General features: G+C 46.3%; 1 protein-coding gene and 1 long non-coding RNA gene across 3 annotated transcripts in view; one reads left to right on the forward strand and one right to left on the reverse strand.

Moving 5' to 3' along the window:
- Nucleotides 1-18260, reverse strand: part of LOC142823089 (uncharacterized) — a 35970-nt gene that overhangs the window by 1219 nt on the left and 16491 nt on the right. Inside the window, exon 3 of the long non-coding RNA XR_012898433.1 lies at nucleotides 33-140. This is a non-coding gene — a long non-coding RNA (uncharacterized LOC142823089). The remainder of the gene's footprint in view (nucleotides 1-32; nucleotides 141-18260) is intronic.
- RPS6KA3 (ribosomal protein S6 kinase A3) overlaps nucleotides 16361-18260 on the forward strand; it is a 131639-nt gene continuing 129739 nt past the window's right edge. For both annotated transcript variants that reach the window (XM_006116147.4, XM_006116148.4), the window contains exon 1: nucleotides 16361-16703. In XM_006116147.4, the coding sequence (XP_006116209.1) occupies nucleotides 16632-16703 (72 nt within the window). In that variant the 5' untranslated portion in view covers nucleotides 16361-16631. The remainder of the gene's footprint in view (nucleotides 16704-18260) is intronic.

Here is an 18260-nt window from a genome sequence, read left to right on the forward strand (position 1 = left end):
TGAAAAGATACATTCAACAGGTGCTATAGTACCATGCAGATGAAGTCCAAATTCCACAGCCTTGGTTCTGTGTATTGTACTGCATTGCAGTCTATCTCTTGAAAAATCTTGTCACCTTTCAGTGATGGGCATTCTCTGATCTGAAAGACAACCGGAGACAATTGATTCTGCACTAGTGGTTATAGGCCCGTTGTGCTATTTATAGAAGTGTTAAGGCCACTGCTTTTGCATCTCTGAGTTTTTTTGTAGGTATGGAGCTCCCATTACATGACTGTTCTCAAAGTAAGTCCTTTTGTGCATCTATAGAGCTAAAGAGTCTTGCTCCCCCATCCATTCATCACAATGCCATAGTCCGTTAGGAATTACAGAAGATTGTGGAAAATGAACGTCTTCTCACCCACCAGGACATTACCAATGTCCCTCACCACAGTCTGAAGTCACATAAGCTCTCTTGGACCCCATGCACTTCAACAATGCAACTTCAACCCTGATGAAGCTTAGAAAGCCAAATGGAGTTCACAAGAAGTTACAAATAAACACCTCACAAAAAATCCTGATGTAGAAAATCCCTGGCTTCAGTCTTTCCAAAAGCTCATGGCCAACCCTGATTCACATGCACATACATCATGGCAGATGCAGATATTTGCTGCACAAATAGAAAACTAACATCTCTCCAGTGTGCAGCTGTGGCCACCTAGTACCATGAAACATATAGCAAATCAATGGCTGATTCATAAATACAAAGGAGGCATCACATCAATACACTCTGCTACTCCACGTGCAATTGCTCAGCTATACCATCTGAATGTAAATTTATAGTTGCTGCTCTACATTTAAATCAGTCACATGAAGAAGAGCTTAAGACTTGCAGGAGGCTGTGCACTGACCCTCTAGATATCAATGAATATCACCCTATGTGAAGAGGAAATTAGAACTTTGGATCCAGTCCTGGTCCCATTGATGTTTACTGGAGTTTTGCCAGTGGCTTCAATGGAAATAATATTAGGGCATTGTTTAAAATAATTCATGCAGAATCTTCCCATATATCTTTTTTTTTAAATGAAATGTTCCCATTAATATTAGCAGTTTGTTTATAGTAAGTTAGCCTACAACCAAAACTGATCTCACAAAGAGGAAGGGTCAATAAAATAGCTTGTTAATATTGCTGATACATTTATTTCCAGAATTTCTTATTATTCTTTCCAACATATATACATACTCCTATAATTCGAAAGAGTGCAACATTTGTCTAGAAAGGTTGAGAAACAAAACAGAAATTCATTGAGGCCAATGAGAAGCTAGAAACATTTCAATAAGAATTTTTTGCTGCATTGTTTTGCATCCAAACAAAAAAGATGAAAAAACAGCAAGGGTCGGCTCCCAATATAAATCCTGGGGAGAGACTTGTATTAAAAAACAACAAACAAGCTAAAAGCAGAAAATAAAATATGCTCTGATACTTAATAACTTCTAAGGGTTGTGGAAAAAGTAAACCGCAACTAAAGCATTTGCTGATACTTAAACATCCTCAGGAAGACAACTCAGCTGAAACAATGTATACCATCTTTTATTTTTATATATTTATTTATTTGTTTATTTATTTTATTGTGTGGTTTCTTTTCTTAGCTATAAATATTTGGAATTATTTACTTCCTTCATGCTTTTATTACCTTTATGTTAGGACCTTATGTGCAAAGCCACTCTGCTCATGAAAACTGGTAGCAAAATATACAGTCAGATCCTTAATGGATGTATATTGGTATAAAACAGTGGACCCCCCCACTGATTTACCATCAGCTGAGAATCCACCCTGTGACGGACCGGGCCGTGTCTGGGCACAGCTTAGGGCGTCCGCTCAGGACGAATTCCTCAAATCCGGGGCTCTTTACAGTCCCCCTGACTGGCGACCTCTCCAAACAGGCCACAAACCAGTCTCACAGAGCGCTTCAGCAGCCTGCCTGAAGCCTCCCGAGCAAAACCCCTCCGACACCCCAGCAATATCCGTGCCCCAGATGGCCCCGGGCCTATACACAGGTGGGGGGTCCTAGCACCCAATCCCACCTACCCCGAACAAGTCCTGTCCGGTTCCAAGAAACCAGCCACAGATCCCTGGTCAATTTACCCTCTGGATCTTACCCACAAATCACGCTGGGCCAATCCTTTAGAATCTAAAACTAAAGGTTTATTAACACAAGAAAGAAAAGCATGAGAGTAAGGTTATTAAAGTACAGTACGTTACATGCACCGAATCTCCCAGTTCTCGATGCAGGCTCTAGCAGAGGTGTTGCAGCTGCTGGTTTAAAAGTTCTTATTGCACATCCTGAGATCAGGATGGGTTCACAGGTCTTCCGGGCTCTTCAATCCCTGCAGTGCTGCCTCTGGGATGAAGTGCTGAGCTGAGAACAAAATGGCATCGACCACATGGCCTCTTTATACTCCTTCCTGGCCTCTTCTTGTATGCCGCAAGTCACCTGGTCAGAGGCCAATCTCTATGTTTCCTGCTGGCTGCCTTCAGGTGACAAATCCCATTCTTTGGGTGTGTCCATAGCCTATTGAGAGTCATTGTTCTACAGGGCTTTGCTACTCAGCCTGTCCATAGCCATGCTTAACCACATTCACAGAAATATTCAGCTTCCACACAGATTACAGATTCCTACCTACACACACAGACATTATACACTCACATAAATAGTGTACATAAGATTAACAAACAATAAGCTCCCATTCAATACCCCACATGGCTCCCCCCACACCAATTTCTGGGGCCAACACCCCCACCTATGGGTGCAGCAGCGATCTGGCTGCTTCCCTCCAATTCAGCAACGTGACACACCCCCAAATATTTACATACAGAATGATTGTGAAAAAGATTAGGTGCAAGGAGGCATGTTTAAGAACTGCATTTTACTAATCCAGTGTAAACTGTGATATTTTATTCTTAAGAATAGTATAAAATCTATAGTGTAAATACAAAAATATATATATTTAGCCAAGGGAAATCCTGCCCCACCTTCATGAGCACACAACAATCAAAAGGTGGTAAAACCAATGTATTTCTATAGCACAGGGAAGGGCAGGAGGAAAAGGGCCTACATATTGGGGGTCAGTACTTCAAACCAGTACAGCTGTACCCTGCAAACCTCCATCCACTGCCGCGTGAAGGGGGGAATAAGACGGTAGGCCAGAGAAAAAGAGGGGCAGAACCAGGACATGGACAGTGGATGCACATTAATATGATCCACCTACTATGCTGGGAGGCTTGGCTACAGCCCCTACACAAGTACATATTTTTTAGTGTGGGAGGGAGAAATTCTGTTATCACAGAGCAACTAGCCAATTAGCCCATCATAGGACAGGATTTTCAGGTCTCTCCTCCACGTTGGTCTTCTCTCCTGAGCCTCCGGTCTCTCACTCCATGTCTCTTTCTCTCTCTCTCTTCCTCCTACTGCCTCCCCCTCTCTCTCTCTAAGTTCTCCTCCACCTGCTGCCTCTCTCTCCATCTCTCTCTTTCTCTTCTCCCCCTCCGGCCTCTCACTCTCTCTCCGCTCTCCTCTGTCTCCATCGGGGATGCACGCTCATCCAGGCCCCGCCCCCTGGCCATGTACGTCACCGCCCTGCCCCCCTTCGCCTCCCGCCGTGGCGCTCGGCTGACTTCTGCACCACCCAGCCAGGCTGCCACAGAGGAGCAAGAGGAGCAAGCGGCTATTTGGGCTCCCCCGTGATGGCCCAGCTGAGCGGCACAGAAATCAGCCGAGCGCCATGGCGGGAGGCAAAGGACGTGACTCAGGCAACAGCATCGCCCAGAGGGAACAGCCAGGGGGGCAACAGCGTCACCCAGTGGGAACAGCCAGCATTTCAGCATTACAGAGTCTCAGACATTGGGCTACTATATAGATGATACTGCAAGAAGTCTGTATATTCATTCTTGGTGTAAAGAATAAGCAGTCTCCAAACAGAGAATTAATTCAAAGATCACTTCCATTGGCACCAATTAATAGTATGGATGAGTTAGATAATCAAAACAATAAAAATAGTTTGGTTAAATATATGAAATAAACATAGTACTTTATTTCAAACCTAACAAGTGAGTCTGTAGTCAGAGTGTTTCCTCTGCTGAAGAGACAAAACAAATTAAGCTGACAGTGTCCCTCTAATGGTGATGAAATTGCTGAAAAAGAAATTATTTTTATCCTCCACCCTGGTGAGATCCTGTTAGTACAGGATCAGCCTAAAAGAGAAGAAGAAACTCAACTGTTTCTGATCTTTACCTGTTGATGAATGTACAGTGTCATACTTTTGTATTAGATCTTTGCATTTTATTGTAAAGTTATGCATAAATGTAACTCTTTAAAAGATGGCTATCTGAAGAAAATACCTTCTGATTTTAAAAGACAACAAAACACTGAGGTGTAAACATTGGACCAATTTCAGCTTTGATGTAAATGGAAGCAAATCTACTAAAGTCAATGGAGTCACACCTACTTGCAATAGGGCAGAATATCACCTGCTTGCTAAAATTTTAAAAAATAGTCTCTGAGGAGGGGTTTGTCAATCTTTGTCTCATTTTACAGACCAAGGGTGCTGTACGGAATCTTGTTTCGTGTCTTTTTCTGTTTGTAAAGAACCTCCCACTTTCTTGGGTGTGGGGAAGAGATGGAACTTTACAAAACACATAATACAAAAATCCATGATTTGACGAGTTTACTGTCTGACCTCAGAAAAATAAAATAACTGGGCAACAGTTAATGTGTAGAGATTTTCTTAACACCAATACAAGAAGTGTTCATGAAGTCCCTAGAGGGACTTGGAGGAGCAGGTGTACTTGGAAAGTGAAAGGCTATGCCCAGCATTGGGGAGGCATGAAAGAAGATGATGAAACTAGGAGAGGTAGAAGGAGACTAAGGCCGTGTCCAGACTCAGGGGTTTTTTCGGGAAAAGTAGCCTTTTCCCGAAAAAACTTCCCCTGCGTCCAGACTCAAGCCGCGTTCTTTCGAAATTATTTCGAAAGAACGCGGCTTTTCTTTCGATGGTGGTAAACCTCAATTTACGAGGAAGAACGCCTTCTTTCGAAAGTTCCTCTTTCGAAAGAAGGCGTTCTTCAATGTAAATAGGCCGTCTTCGAAAGAGAGCATCCAGACTCACTGGGTGCTCTCTTTCGAAAAAGCGGATTTCTCTTTCGAAAGATCCGCCTGCAGTCTAGACGCGATCTTTCGAAAGAGGCTCTTTCGAAAGATGCTTTCGAAAGAGCCTCTTTCGAAAGAAGCCTGTAGTCTAGACATAGCCTAAGGGAATAGTTCAGGAATACAAGGATATGGAGAACTGGAAAAGGTGAAGGACGAAATGGGAACAATAAAGTAGGTATGGAGACTGTTCTGCTGAGTTCTGAAGATGAGTGTGAATAAAAAGCAGAAAGGAAAGTCAGAAATGTAATCAGCAGAGAGAGAGAAGGGCTTACTAGCTTAATTTTGGAAATACTCGAGGTGTGATGAGAGATATTGCTGTACTCACAGCAAAGAACGAGTATAGCACAGACTACAATTGCAGCACAGATAATGGATAGGAATTGCTGGAATTTTAGACACGAAACCTATGATGCTATATGACATAAGAGACTAGGGTGGTTTCTTTAGCACAGTGGTCATTGGAGATATTAGGTATAGTGTAATTGAATAGTTGTGTAACCTCATGAAATCTTATTGGTTACATGACTATTTGATAGTCTCCAGGGGCAGAGCTGGCAGCCAGTATGCTCCTGGCCCCACTCCCGGGAAGCTCCCTGCCACTGTATCAGAGGCAGCAGCACAGGGTGCCAGGTGGCATCCGGTCTGCAAGGGGAGCCAGTTTAAAAACCAGTTCCCTGCACAGACCGGCTGCCTGTCACCCCATGCTGCTGCGTCTGTTACAGAGGCAGCAGTGCAGGGTGGCAGCAGCTCCTATCTGCAAAGGGCCCAAGATTTTTGATTTTTGGTTTCTTTTGGTGATACACATCTCCACATCTGCACATTACCTTAATATCGGTGCACATAACAAAATGTGTTCCCTCTAATTTTTTCCATCCACAAGTGGAACACTGGCCAGGAGTCTCCTGGAATTGGGCTTGATCTCCTGGGGGCTCTTGCAGCCGACTTGGGAGATCAGCCTCTAACAGTCTGGCAGCTCATTGGGGTTTAGGCAGACTCTCCCTTGCCCTGCCTCTGTACCCCTCCTGGAAGTTCTGGCATGTCCCTGTGACCCCTGGGGAGGCAAACTAGGGGTCTCCACACATTGTCCTTGCTGGAGGGGCCACTCCGGCATCTCCCCATTGTCTGGGAACAGGGAATCATGACCAATGGGAGGTGCTGGGGGTGATGCCTGTGACAGGGGGCAGAGTGTAGAGGCAACTATCTCTCCCCGCCCAGGAGCTGCTGCTGGACATGTGGGCCACTTCTGTGAGTGGTCCTGCCTTAGCCCCCACTGTGCTATCACCCAGATGGAGCCCACATTCTGAAACCCTGCCCCAGCCCTGAGCCCCTTCTGTACAAAAACTCCCTCCCAGAGCCGGCACCCTGAACCCCCTCCTGTACCCAGCCCTCTGCTCCAGGCTCAGCCCAGAGCCCCTCTCACACTGTGAACTCCTCATCCCCACCTACACCCAAAGCCCCTTCCCCAGCCTGGTAAAAGTGGGAGGATGGGGGAGAAAAGGGGATGGAGTGAGCAGATTGAGGCCTTGGAGAAGGGGTGGAGCATGGATGGGGTCTCAGAGAAGGCCAGGGAAGGAGGTGGGAAAAGGATATTGGGGTTTGAGGTAGTTACTGGATTATACTTAAATTCAAAAAGTGATCTTGCACTTTAAAAAGCTGTAGATCACTGTGGCAGGTGAACCCATACGGTCCAATGAGATCATGGAAGGAGAATATGTAGAGGTAGAACATGAAAGAGATGAGCACTGGAGAAAGAACCTTACAAGACTCTGACAAAGGTCAGAGAATCCCCTGAAAGAAATGTTGGAGTGATCAGTCAGATAAATGGAGAACCAGGCTTCTACAAAGCCAACAAAATACCCACAGAGCAACAAACGTGGAAAAGTAGTGATCATCTGTGTCATAGACAGCAAATACACCACTCTTAATGAGGATTAATACAAGGCTGCTAGCCTTGGCTGGAAAAAGATTAGGAATGATTGGTTTCTCTCTGGGTCATCTCCAATGAGGAAGTAGCCCCTTGCAGAAGTCAACCCTTTATTTAAACACCTGGAAGCACAAGACATCCTCATGGTCTGTGGCAGGCTCACCGATGGGAGGAGGGCAAAAGGGGCAGTCACCCCACTGCCCAGCAATACAAAGAGGTCCAGGGCTCCCAGCCACTGCCACTGCTACAGACCCTTTTGAATTGCCACCAGAGCACCATTCTGCCACTCTGTGTGGCACTGAGAGCTGAAGGGGGGGACGTGAGGTGGTCCAGTGCTGAGGGCTGGCTGCCCTGGTCCCACCACTTCCTCCTAAGGCACTGCCCCTCCTGGCAATGTGGATCCAACCTCCCCACACACACCTTGACCCAGGGCCCACAATGATTGTTGGCCCTGCAGGTCTGTGGCATATTTAAAATGGAGAAACGTATCCTAGACTGGCCAGTCTTTACAATATACACATAAATCTATAATAAGACAGGGGCCATGGAGCATCTCTTTTTGCTGAAAAGAAAAAAAAAGCTGTAGCAATTAAAGAAGCATTGCAAAAGACCTACTCCGCACATCCAGGAGAGGCCATGCTAGTGCAACACGTTCACTGAGAGATGGCAAATCCCTGTGTAAATTATTTCTCTTCATCTGTCTGCAGGAACACTGGAACTGTGGTCTCCTGCATTCTGGGTAAGCTAGTCACTGAACTAAAAGAGGTTGCACTATGGAGAGCTGTGGAAATCCTGCTCCAAGGCTAAGCATTTGCCCAGGACTAGGACTGGTAGGAGAACTGGAGAGAGGCTGCCCTTTTAGAGGCCCAGAAGCTGATGGAAGATTGGTAGAGCTTATCTGTGTGAAGGGAGAGAGAATTGGAGAACTGGAGCCTAAAACCCTCAGTAAAGATGGGTTGGAGCCTGGAAGGGATGGAAGAGTTGTTGATTTTGTAAAAACATAATCAATAACATCAAGAAAGTCAGGCAGTGATGGGCAACCTGCAGCCTACTGGCTACATGCAGCCCATCAGTGTTCTGTGTGTGACCCACGAGACATTTTGTTTACTGTTGCTCATGTGCAGAGTGGACAGATTCCACAGGTTTTTCCTACCGATATTATTATGACACACATGTAAAACAAGGGCATGTGAAGTGAGGTGCATGCTGATTGCATACGACATTTAATGTAAGAGCCATGCGCTCCCTCTGTATCCAATCAAAGTGCTGCTGTGGTTCAATCAACACACCCTGCAAATTCTAGGTATGAAAGTGCAATTAGCAAAACTATCCTATCCTGGGAGACTGTCTTGGTTATGAGAATCTTGCAACCCATGAAGATGAAGGAGGGCCACTCACATGGCTCATTCACTAGCCTAGGTTTGCCCATCACTGGGGTAGGACAAGAATATTTAAAATACCTGGACATTTATAAATGGACTAGTGAACCAAGAAAAGAAGCTCAAGAGAAGCAATTTTAGTGCCATGGCCTGGGGTGGCATTTTCTGGGAGTGCACCTGCAACAGTAATTAAACTGGCCAGTTCATTACCATACTAATTTGCGTGTATCTTATATCTCAACATACTGTGTGTCTGTGTCTTTTATACCATAAGCTATCTAGTGCAAAGAATGTTTGAATAGTACCTAATACAATGGAGTCCCAATTCTGAATGGTACCTTTGAGTGCTATTATAATTCTTTTTAATAGCAGGAAAAGAAACAATATGAAATCTTACAATATTGTGATGCAAAACGTTAATACACTTCTTGATGTTTCTTCTTTCACCAAATGTATGTGAAAACTGCAGGCTTCCGCATAACAAAATTGCCAAAAGGCTTCTTAAAGTTTTTATGGAAAAGAGAAAATAGGATCAGGTTCCATCACAAGGAAGCAAATTTCAATTATTCACATGTACAAAAAGAATAAAATGGGGATATCTGTTGGAGACAGGTGGCCTCTAATGGGCCTATATTTTATTGAGCTCTGTATTTCCGTTCAGGATAAAGAAACCACGTCAGGATGTTTCTTGCTAGTTGTTTAACAGCAGATGAAATTTTAAATCAATAAATACCATAGGGATTCCAATTCTATGCTTTTTTTTAATTCCATGTGTATGAATGGACTTACACTAATATAAAACAGAGTAATTCTTTGCTGAATCTGGAACCATGTTTTTATGATGGTATTAATGCTTTAGGAGTATTTTTATTAATATTATTGCATTCTTAAAACATTAATAGGATCAGGACTGCAAAGAAAAGCCTACCATAAGACCTTATAGCAAAATAAATGTTTACACAGCCTATTCTAACTAAGTCTGTCCACATACCAGTGCAATTTTGTCACCCACATGTTTATAACTGTAGACAAACATTTCAGTAAATATCTATGAAGACTTTAATCTTATCTTATAAATCCCAATTGTTTTACGTTTAGTACAGTTACAGAAATTACAGTCCTGCTTTTCAAAGCTGATACAAAACTTCCAGGAGTAGATCATCACCAGGTATACACTACCATAGTTCAATTGACTTCAGTGGAGCTCTGATCATTTACATCTGCTAAGAAGCTGCCCCTCAGCTCTAGTTTTTGTTTATGTCCTTAGCTCATTAATAGCTTTCCAAACATTACTTTATAATTGCTACATGCCAGTGAGATTGGGAACTGTTATTCCCATTTCATACATGCAAAACTGAGGCACAGAGAGCCTCATTTTCATTTACCCTAAAGTCTCTTTTCTCTGTGCTAACAGCATAAAAGTATGCCCACTCTGTTTTACACTCAGTTTAAGGACCGGTATGCAGTTAGAGCAGAATAAAAGGGCTTTAGTATAAACAAAAATCAGGCCAACAGAGAATAAGTGATTTGTTCAAGATCAGTGAAAAATTATGTAGAGTCAGGAATACAACCCACATGTCCTGATTTCCATAGAGGGGTATAGTCTCTGCCCCCCAAACAATAAATCTAATAGATTCTATTGTATGTTTTAACTTTAGCTCTCTTGATATTTTCTCACAGAACCAAATTTATGTCTGGCTTTCATCCATTAACTGTTGAATAATAATTTCTGTACATTTAAATTTTATCAAGAGTTTCTTGACTAAGATAATGAAAATCATCAAGAGATATGTAATTTGAATTCACCACAAAGCATTGAGGTTGCAGTATTTGATTAATTGAAAAATCCATTTAACATTGTTATAATTTATTTTACACTTATGGAGTATGAATTATGGTTCAGTAGTTTACACTGAGTACAGTATTGTATGCCTTCCATACAATTTGTGTAAGTTCCCATGATAAACATTAGAGAAGCATATTGTATTATTTCTTTAGTTTTATTTAAACACTAAAACATGTACCCAATGTTGCTGTGGTCCTTAGTTTACTTAAGGTGGAGTTGGTTGGTTTGTTAAATAAAAGGAAAATGTACATGCTTTATATAAATTATTCTATTTTTCCAAAATACAGTGTTATTTTTATGAAGTTAATTTTTGTATTTTAGATTTCTTTAAAAAGGGGATTGTTAAAATGTTTGGGTTTTTTTAAATAATTTTTTAAAAATAGGAATTCCATCTAGTGTATTTGTTCTTCATCCCTATAAAGTGTTATCATTCGCTAGGTTTTAACAAAAAAGGGCAATAGTCGGTTTTGTTCCAATAACATTTTTTTCTAGTTTTCAAACCTAAAGCATTGATTTAGTATTGTGCCAAAACAGATCACTACTCCAGATTTCTCCATTTTATCTCTTTTCTGCAAGATTTATTTATATCTATCCTATTCCAGGTTCATCCTACTTTTCTGGCTCATCTTGGTTCAGTCTCTATTAGGGATGTTAAATTTTGTTTAATCAGCTAATCGAGTAATCGATTAGTCAATAAGGGGGGGAAATGCAGAGTCCCCCTGCCTCCCTGCTGAGACGGTTCTGGGGGGAACCATCTTTGAAGCCAGCTCCCCCCAGCACTGGTTCCTGCTCCTCCTGCTACTACCTCTGATAGAAGCAATGGGGGCGGCAGAGAGAGAAGCAAATAGTCAAGCAGTCCAAAATATATAGTAGAGATGATTTACCTAGCATTGCTTAGATCCTGAACTCAATTACTGTTTTTCTTCATTAAAATCATTGCTCTGGGATGGCGGTGGAGATGAGAGATTCAGTATGAAGGCTGGCACAAGAAAGGGGATAATCCAACCCCTATATCACCACAGTAGCTTGGGGCAAGGTGAGAAGTGCCTCTCCATGGCTGCAGCAGCTCCAGTGGGCACAGCCAGCAGAGGGGTGCATGTCTCCTGGCTGGGACAGGTCCAGGTTCATTTGCCCCCTGCACTCCCCAGCCAGAGTGAGTACTGCAACAAATTGTGCAACCTATGGCTTGCAAGCCATATATGGCTCACTATTGCTCTGCCCCTTCCTCAATCCCCCTCCCCACAATGGGAAGCCCACGTTGTGCTTAAGCCTTGCGCCCCTTGCAAGATTGGAGCCAGTGCTGGCTTCCGGCAGAGAAGTTAGGGGAGGGCGGAGAAAGGCCCAAGTCTCGCTGTCCAATTGGGGAAGAAGTCGAAGGCATAAACGGCCGGCTTCGCACATGCACACATTGCCTTTCCTCCCTTTCCCTCCCCCGGATGGAGGAACAAAGCAGCAACAGACACGCTTCCTGTAGGCTTTTCCCTCTGCTCCATTGGCCACAATCCAGCCAATGGAGCAGTGGGAAGCCATGCCTGGGGCAGGAAGCCTGAGAGCAGTATGGGGCACAAAAGCAGACCCGGCTGCCATCTTGCCTGTGAAGGACCCGCTGCTGCATGGCCATGTCCTTGCTGCTCCGCACACTTCTCTGATCCCGCTTCACGCCACCTGTGCGTACTGTGCACTTGTACCCGCTGGAGAGCCCCGTGGGGCCGCTGGAATCTCTCATCAGCCTGAGCACCTTGTTCCTGGCCAGCCTGGAGAGCTACAAGAAGCATGACTGAGTGGGCTGGTTCCCATCCATGCCCAGACCTGCCAGCCGGACTCCTTGCACTTCTGGCAAGGTTCGGCCTCCATTCCACACTCAATCTTTGGGCCGCTAACTTATTCCTTTTCCCATGTGGAGCAGGAGCTGGCTGCCACGTGGCAGTGACTTGTATGTTACACTGAATAAACCCTATTTCAGACACGAGGGCTGTCTAAACTGCAGAGTTTTGCGCCAAAATGGCTGTTTTTGCACAAAAACTCACAGAACATCCACACCTCAAGTGCATTTTTGTGCAAGTAAATTGACAGAATTGAGGGATTTTTGCACAAGAGTTATTCCTCTTTCTATGGGGAGGTGCGTGTGGATGGGGAACTGCCTCTTTTTGCACAAAAAAACCCTATTGAAAAAAGCACAGTTGCACTGGTGGCTATTCTGTGAATAGCTTTCTTTCAAGAGAGCGTCCATTCAGTCTGGACTCTCTTGTGCAAAAGCGCATTGCTTTTTCAATGTGCTTTTGCAGTGTGGATACTCTTTTGCACAAGAAGTTTTTGTGGAAGATCTCTTCCGCAAAAAGCTTCTTGTGCAAGAAGCCTGTAGTGTAGACATAGCCTGGGAAAAAATAGTACCGCCCAGACTGCACCCCCACCCACCTCACGACCCTGTACCCCAGGCTATGCCTGCCCCTTTCCCCTGGCCATACACCTACCCCCAATCTCTCCTGTCCCCTCCCCCTTGTCCAGACATTCACCACCAGCCTGCTCCTTCCCCCTCCCCCATGGCCAGACACACACCTGCATCCTTCTCCTGCACCACCACCACCCCCGCCAGACACCTGCCCACAGCCCAGTCCTGCCACCTACCCTCTGGCCAGAAACCTGCCCCCTGTCTGCTTCTGCCCCCTCTCCTCTGGCCAGACTCCCTACTCCCAGCCTGCTCCTTCACCCTACCTCCCTCACATATCCTGCATCCCATCCCAACCCCATTCACTGGCATTTCTGTCCCACACACTGGACCCCTCACTTTTGGCCCCACCCAGAACCTAGGGAGGCCCGCAAAATCCACTAAGCCCCGGAACCCCAGAAGAGTTAATCTGGCCTGAGGCCTTGAACCTCAGTCCTCCCTGCTCCTTCTCCCCCCACATGGGGCTGGAGTGCCAGGGGAGTGGGGTGTCTCAGTTGGGGGTCACATCAGTGAGGGTTGTGTATTTTTTGGAGGGTATGACGGAGCGTACCCACTCTGCACTGGTCAGGAGGGGGTTAACTCAGCCCTGAGGGCAGAGGAGGATGCACCCCCTTTAACTTACTGGGCATGCTCAGGCTGTACTACTATAAAAGAGAGCAGCTCAGCTAGGCTGATAGCTGGAGGGAGAGGTTATGCTGAGTCAGCTTCCTGCAAGCCCCAATGCCTAACTAGAGGTCAGGACACCTCTTGAGACCTTGTTAGGTCCAGGGGAAGGGAGAGGTACCTGAAATATGTGGGGATGTGGTGGAACCAAGACTCACCAAGGAACTGAGACCTGGTGAAGCAGAAAGCAGCCCAGGAGTGGCAATGGCTACTGGGGTGAGTGAGCCACTGTTGAGAAGTCAGTGTGTTGTGGTCAGGATTTCCCTGCTGACTTAATTGTGTGAGCAAGCCACTAACAGGGCCCTGGGCTGGGGTCCAGTTGAATGGGAGTGTCTGGACCCCCCCTGCCAGGGGATACAAACCTTTCTCTTGCCTACTAACTCTTCAACAGACTTCTACCTTAAGGTTATGGCAGGACTATTGAACTGTGCTGCCCTGACCATAGAGGCATTTAAGCAGCATTTAATGAAGTCTGAGTACAATGTTTCATTTATGCTATTATTAATCATGCCAGTTATCAATATTAGGTTGCATATTTTCAGTGATGCAAATGGGTGTTCTTATACAGCTCTTTGTTGACTGCTTGATCTGAATTTTTATGTAGTTTGGCTCTTTGGTTTGAAAAGGTTGCTGACCCCTGCTCTGGGGGAACAGCCAGCAACGTCCCTGTATGAATCTGAAGGGAGATTCCTTCAGCACCCATGCTCTTCCTCAGTGCACACAAATTTATTCCAGACATGGATGGAGATTAAAGGGAACATTGCTCCTGACCTCCCTTTGTCTAGCAAATTTCTTCGTTCGGACTGGTCAGGCCCCAAAGATGCTGAATCAGGGAGGTCCAATGTGCCATCAAACCTTCCAGAATATTGCTGAATCAGTGCCGCATAACACTTTATATAGAGCACTTGTGATTGTTGATAACCACTTCAGTGTAAATTATTGGTACTGATTTTTGTTGTTGTAAGGAGTAGGTTGGGAGAGAGGTGTGTCGATGAATGCTATTGTGGATTAGGAAACAGGGGACATCCTGTAAGGTGATGAGTTTAAAGTACAGTACATGTATTAGATTTGTTATGAGAGGACAGTCAAGTGGTAATGAGTAGTTTTCAACTGTTTGTCTTGTACATTAAATTTATTCTTGCCTTTTCTCTCTGGATTCACAGGTAATAGAGGTGAACAAGATGATCATCCACTTTTCCAGGACACAACTAGATGGAAATACTACTATTTCTTCCTCTACATCACAAATCTTGAACAAAATCATTGTGGGCTAAGTTCAGTTTAGACTATAACTGTGAGGAGAGTCCTCTGGAAGGGTGGAAATGCCCAGGTATATGGGAAAAGGAAGAGATGGTACAATTCATATGTAGCTAGGAAAGTCTCCATTCATCTTATCCAAAAAGAGGGTTTATTTGAGGTTCCAGTGAATTTTAGTTAAGATACGGTTTTGCCAAGTTAAAGATGGCAACCCTATCTGGCCCAATTCCACCCTCCCATAGAATGGGAATTCTCAACATGGGTATCTGGATTAGCTGGCATTTACACCAGTATTAATAAAATTGTTAACATAACAAAAAATGAATTACTCTGATGTGAGAGAATGTATACCTGTTAGGGCTATATTCTAAGGTACTGAGGTAAGGAGCATTTTTCCTTTGCAGCTTATGGGTTTTGTGCCTTGGAGATGGGGAGGTGTTCAGATGTGAATTTCAGACATTTAAAGACAGTATATGTGAAATCTCTACTTATTCACAGCATCCCAACGGCCAGCCTGCAAAAGCTTTAGACTGTAAAGTGATCTGGTTCTGGTCAGTTTACTAGGAAACATTCCTGATTACAGACCTTAGCTTAATGGCTGTCAAGAGCTACTGAATTATTTCTCTTTTTTCCATTACCTTATCCTGAGTTTGACAGAAATAGCTGTCCAGAGTAAATTGCTTCATAATGTAAATCTAGGGCTTTATTCAGTCTCTAGTAGGGGTTTGATTGGGGGGAGGTTTGAGTCAAATTCTGATTCATTAACCAAAAAATAACCTGATTATTCACTGCCTTACACCATGTGCTAAGTTCCCATATGTAGATTTTTTTCCCCCTGTTTGTGTGCAGAATAAATGTGTGCTACAGGTAGGTTTTTAGTTTCTACCTGTGGGTACTCTTCTAGGCAGCAGTTGAATCCCTCCTGAGTTGCCACACAAGCACAGGTTAAAGAGAATACTGCTATGTCCACGCAGCTGCCTAGTAGGCACTCAAGTAACCTCCCCCTACCTTGCCTGGCCTCCAGCCTACCTTGGCCAGGGTAGGGCCAACCTGAACGAGTTACCTCCCGGCTTCAGCTCTCTGTTCCAGCCTTAAATCACTCATCCATACCCCATCCACGAGTGTGCACCCCCTGGCACCATAGACCTTCACCCCGCAGTAGTAATAGTTAGGTGCACCGCAGTGGTTTTGATGTGTGATCATCTTCATGTTAGTGCACGGAACAAAATTTATTCTGCTCCAGGGTGGGAAATGTAGGCGGGAACACTGCGCAGCTGTAGTCATTTGGATTTGTTCAAAATGTAAACTGCCCTAGAAGAGTAAAATGCTAACAAAGAGGAATGGAAGCATTTTACACTCCCTCTTCCCAGCTGTGAAATGGCCCCATCAGCTGGGACAAAAAGGGGGCCTGTGTCACAGCGAAAGGGGGCAGGGGGGCCGAGCGCGTGGTCGGGGTCTGGCTTTCCTAGAGCCACACACTGGGAGTGGCGGAAGGAGACGCCGCAGTTGGGGGGGGGGGGGCTCCTAGTGCAGCGCGAATGCAACTGTCTCGAGCCTCCCCGGCTCCTGCGGGCGGCCCCGGCAGCCCCCTTGCCCCCAGCTACCTGCGAGCGCCGGGGATTGGCTGCGCCGGCCCCGCCCCCAGCTGCTGACGTAGGCGGGCTCGGTTTGACGGGCAGGTATGGCCGCGGCGCCATGTTGCGAGCGGAAGCGGGGAGCGAGCGGCGCTGAGGCAGGGTAGCTCGCTCCGCCCGGCGGGAGGAGGGGAGGAAGCGGCAGCAGCACCAGAGTAGCCGCCGGGTAGGGCCCCGCGCCGCGCCCGCACCAGGGTCCCTCGCCCTGTCGGAGCCGGGGGCTGCCCCGATCCTGCCCCGGCCCCGCGGGGGCGCTTGAAGGCGGCGCGCGAAGGCGGCGGCGGAGTCGAGCGGGGACGATGCCGCTGGCGCAGCTGGCGGACCCCTGGCAGAAGATGGCTGTGGAGAGCGCGGCCGAGAGCAGCACGGAGGTACGGGGCCGGGGTGGGGAGCGGCGCAGAGACACGCCGGCCCCCCTGGCAATGGGGGCCCTAGCTCCGTGGCCCCGGGCGCGTTGCCCTTGAGCGAGCGCCCGGCGGGGCAGGGGCTGTGAAACACCCGCCGCTCTGCTGGGCTACGGCCCCCCGGGGCCGGGACGCGCTGTCCCGCGTGGCGGGGCGATGATGGGGAGCGCGCCTGTCCCGGGGCTGGGCTGAGCGAGGTGTCGCGACTCCCCCCCCCCCCCCCCCCCGCCGTTTGTGGGAAACTTTCCTTGGCCGCGTGTGCGGGTCGCTCGGCCGCGGGGGCGCCGCGGAGCTGGCCGGAGCTCATAGGTCAGGGGAAGGCCGGAGGGAGCCGCACAGGACTTTTCCCCTCTCCCAGCAGCTGCTGCTGCTGCTCGGAGCTCAGTCCTGGCGTCTGGCTCCCTCCTTGGCCCGAGCGAGTCCTGGCTGGGTGCCGCTTCCTTGTCCGGAGTGACCGACCCACACGCACCGGGGAACCGGCCGGGACCCCACCACTTCCGGAGGAGGTGGGGAGGCTTAGCCTGCACCCTTCCTCCGCTGGGAGCAGAATAACCTGCTTCTGCGTCGCTGCAGGACTTGGCTGGTTTCGTTCCGTTCCGGTATCTGGTTACTGTCACCGCGAGCTACCTCCTCCCGGAGTGGCCCAGCCTCCTCCACAGCATTTCCCAGCTAGCGGATACGGGGTTTAGGAAGACTAGCGTCTAGTAGGGCAACTCTGCATAGCCACCTGCCCCTTTGGCAGGCCAGGCAAGCATATAAGAAGCCTGGCTTCACCTTGCTTAACGGTCTCTCCTTTTCCTTTCTGTGCTGTTGGAAAAGCTCACCCACTTCTCCCATCCTGAAATGCCTTTATTTAGACAGACCTGGATTGTGTCTGCTGTTGCTGTTTTGCAAGCATTTGGGATACCACACGTTGGTAACATTTTCTGTTTGGCCAGTTATGGAAAACATCTATGTGATGCTGTGCAGTGTGGTTTCCTGCTGTTCACAGTGAGGGGCAGTGGGACGTTAATGAGTTATGACATCAAAGTCACAGTTCCGGATGCATTTTTAGTTACTAGTCAGTTGTTCCACGTGCTGGTGAAGAAATTCAGATCCAGCCCAAGTGGGGTAATAATTTAGAGCTTCGGTCACTTCCACTTTTTCTTAAATAAAGAATTGTGTGCTAATGTGGTTTGGAAATCAGATGATAAAGGCTCAAAAGATTTGTAATAATGCTGAGAAACTTGTCCCATTGCTTCCTGACAGACTGCAGATTAGTTTGCCCTCCAATTAAGTGGTTTTGATACCACAATAATTTAAAAATACCTATCCTCCTTACAGTAGTTTTCTCATTAACCTTCCAAGTGGGAGTTCTAGGTGAAATAATTTAGGAAAGGAGAATAATTACTAAGGAATTTTACACTTGTTCTAAGAGGACAAATATTTTTTTCCTTCCTGAGACTTATCCAGCATGACTGAATTTTATCATGTAAACTGTCACTTTAATTGACACTCTGTTATATATATTTATAATTAGGGAAC

This window comes from Pelodiscus sinensis, chromosome 1 (assembly GCF_049634645.1).
Source record: "Pelodiscus sinensis isolate JC-2024 chromosome 1, ASM4963464v1, whole genome shotgun sequence".
NCBI lineage: Eukaryota > Metazoa > Chordata > Testudines > Trionychidae > Pelodiscus > Pelodiscus sinensis.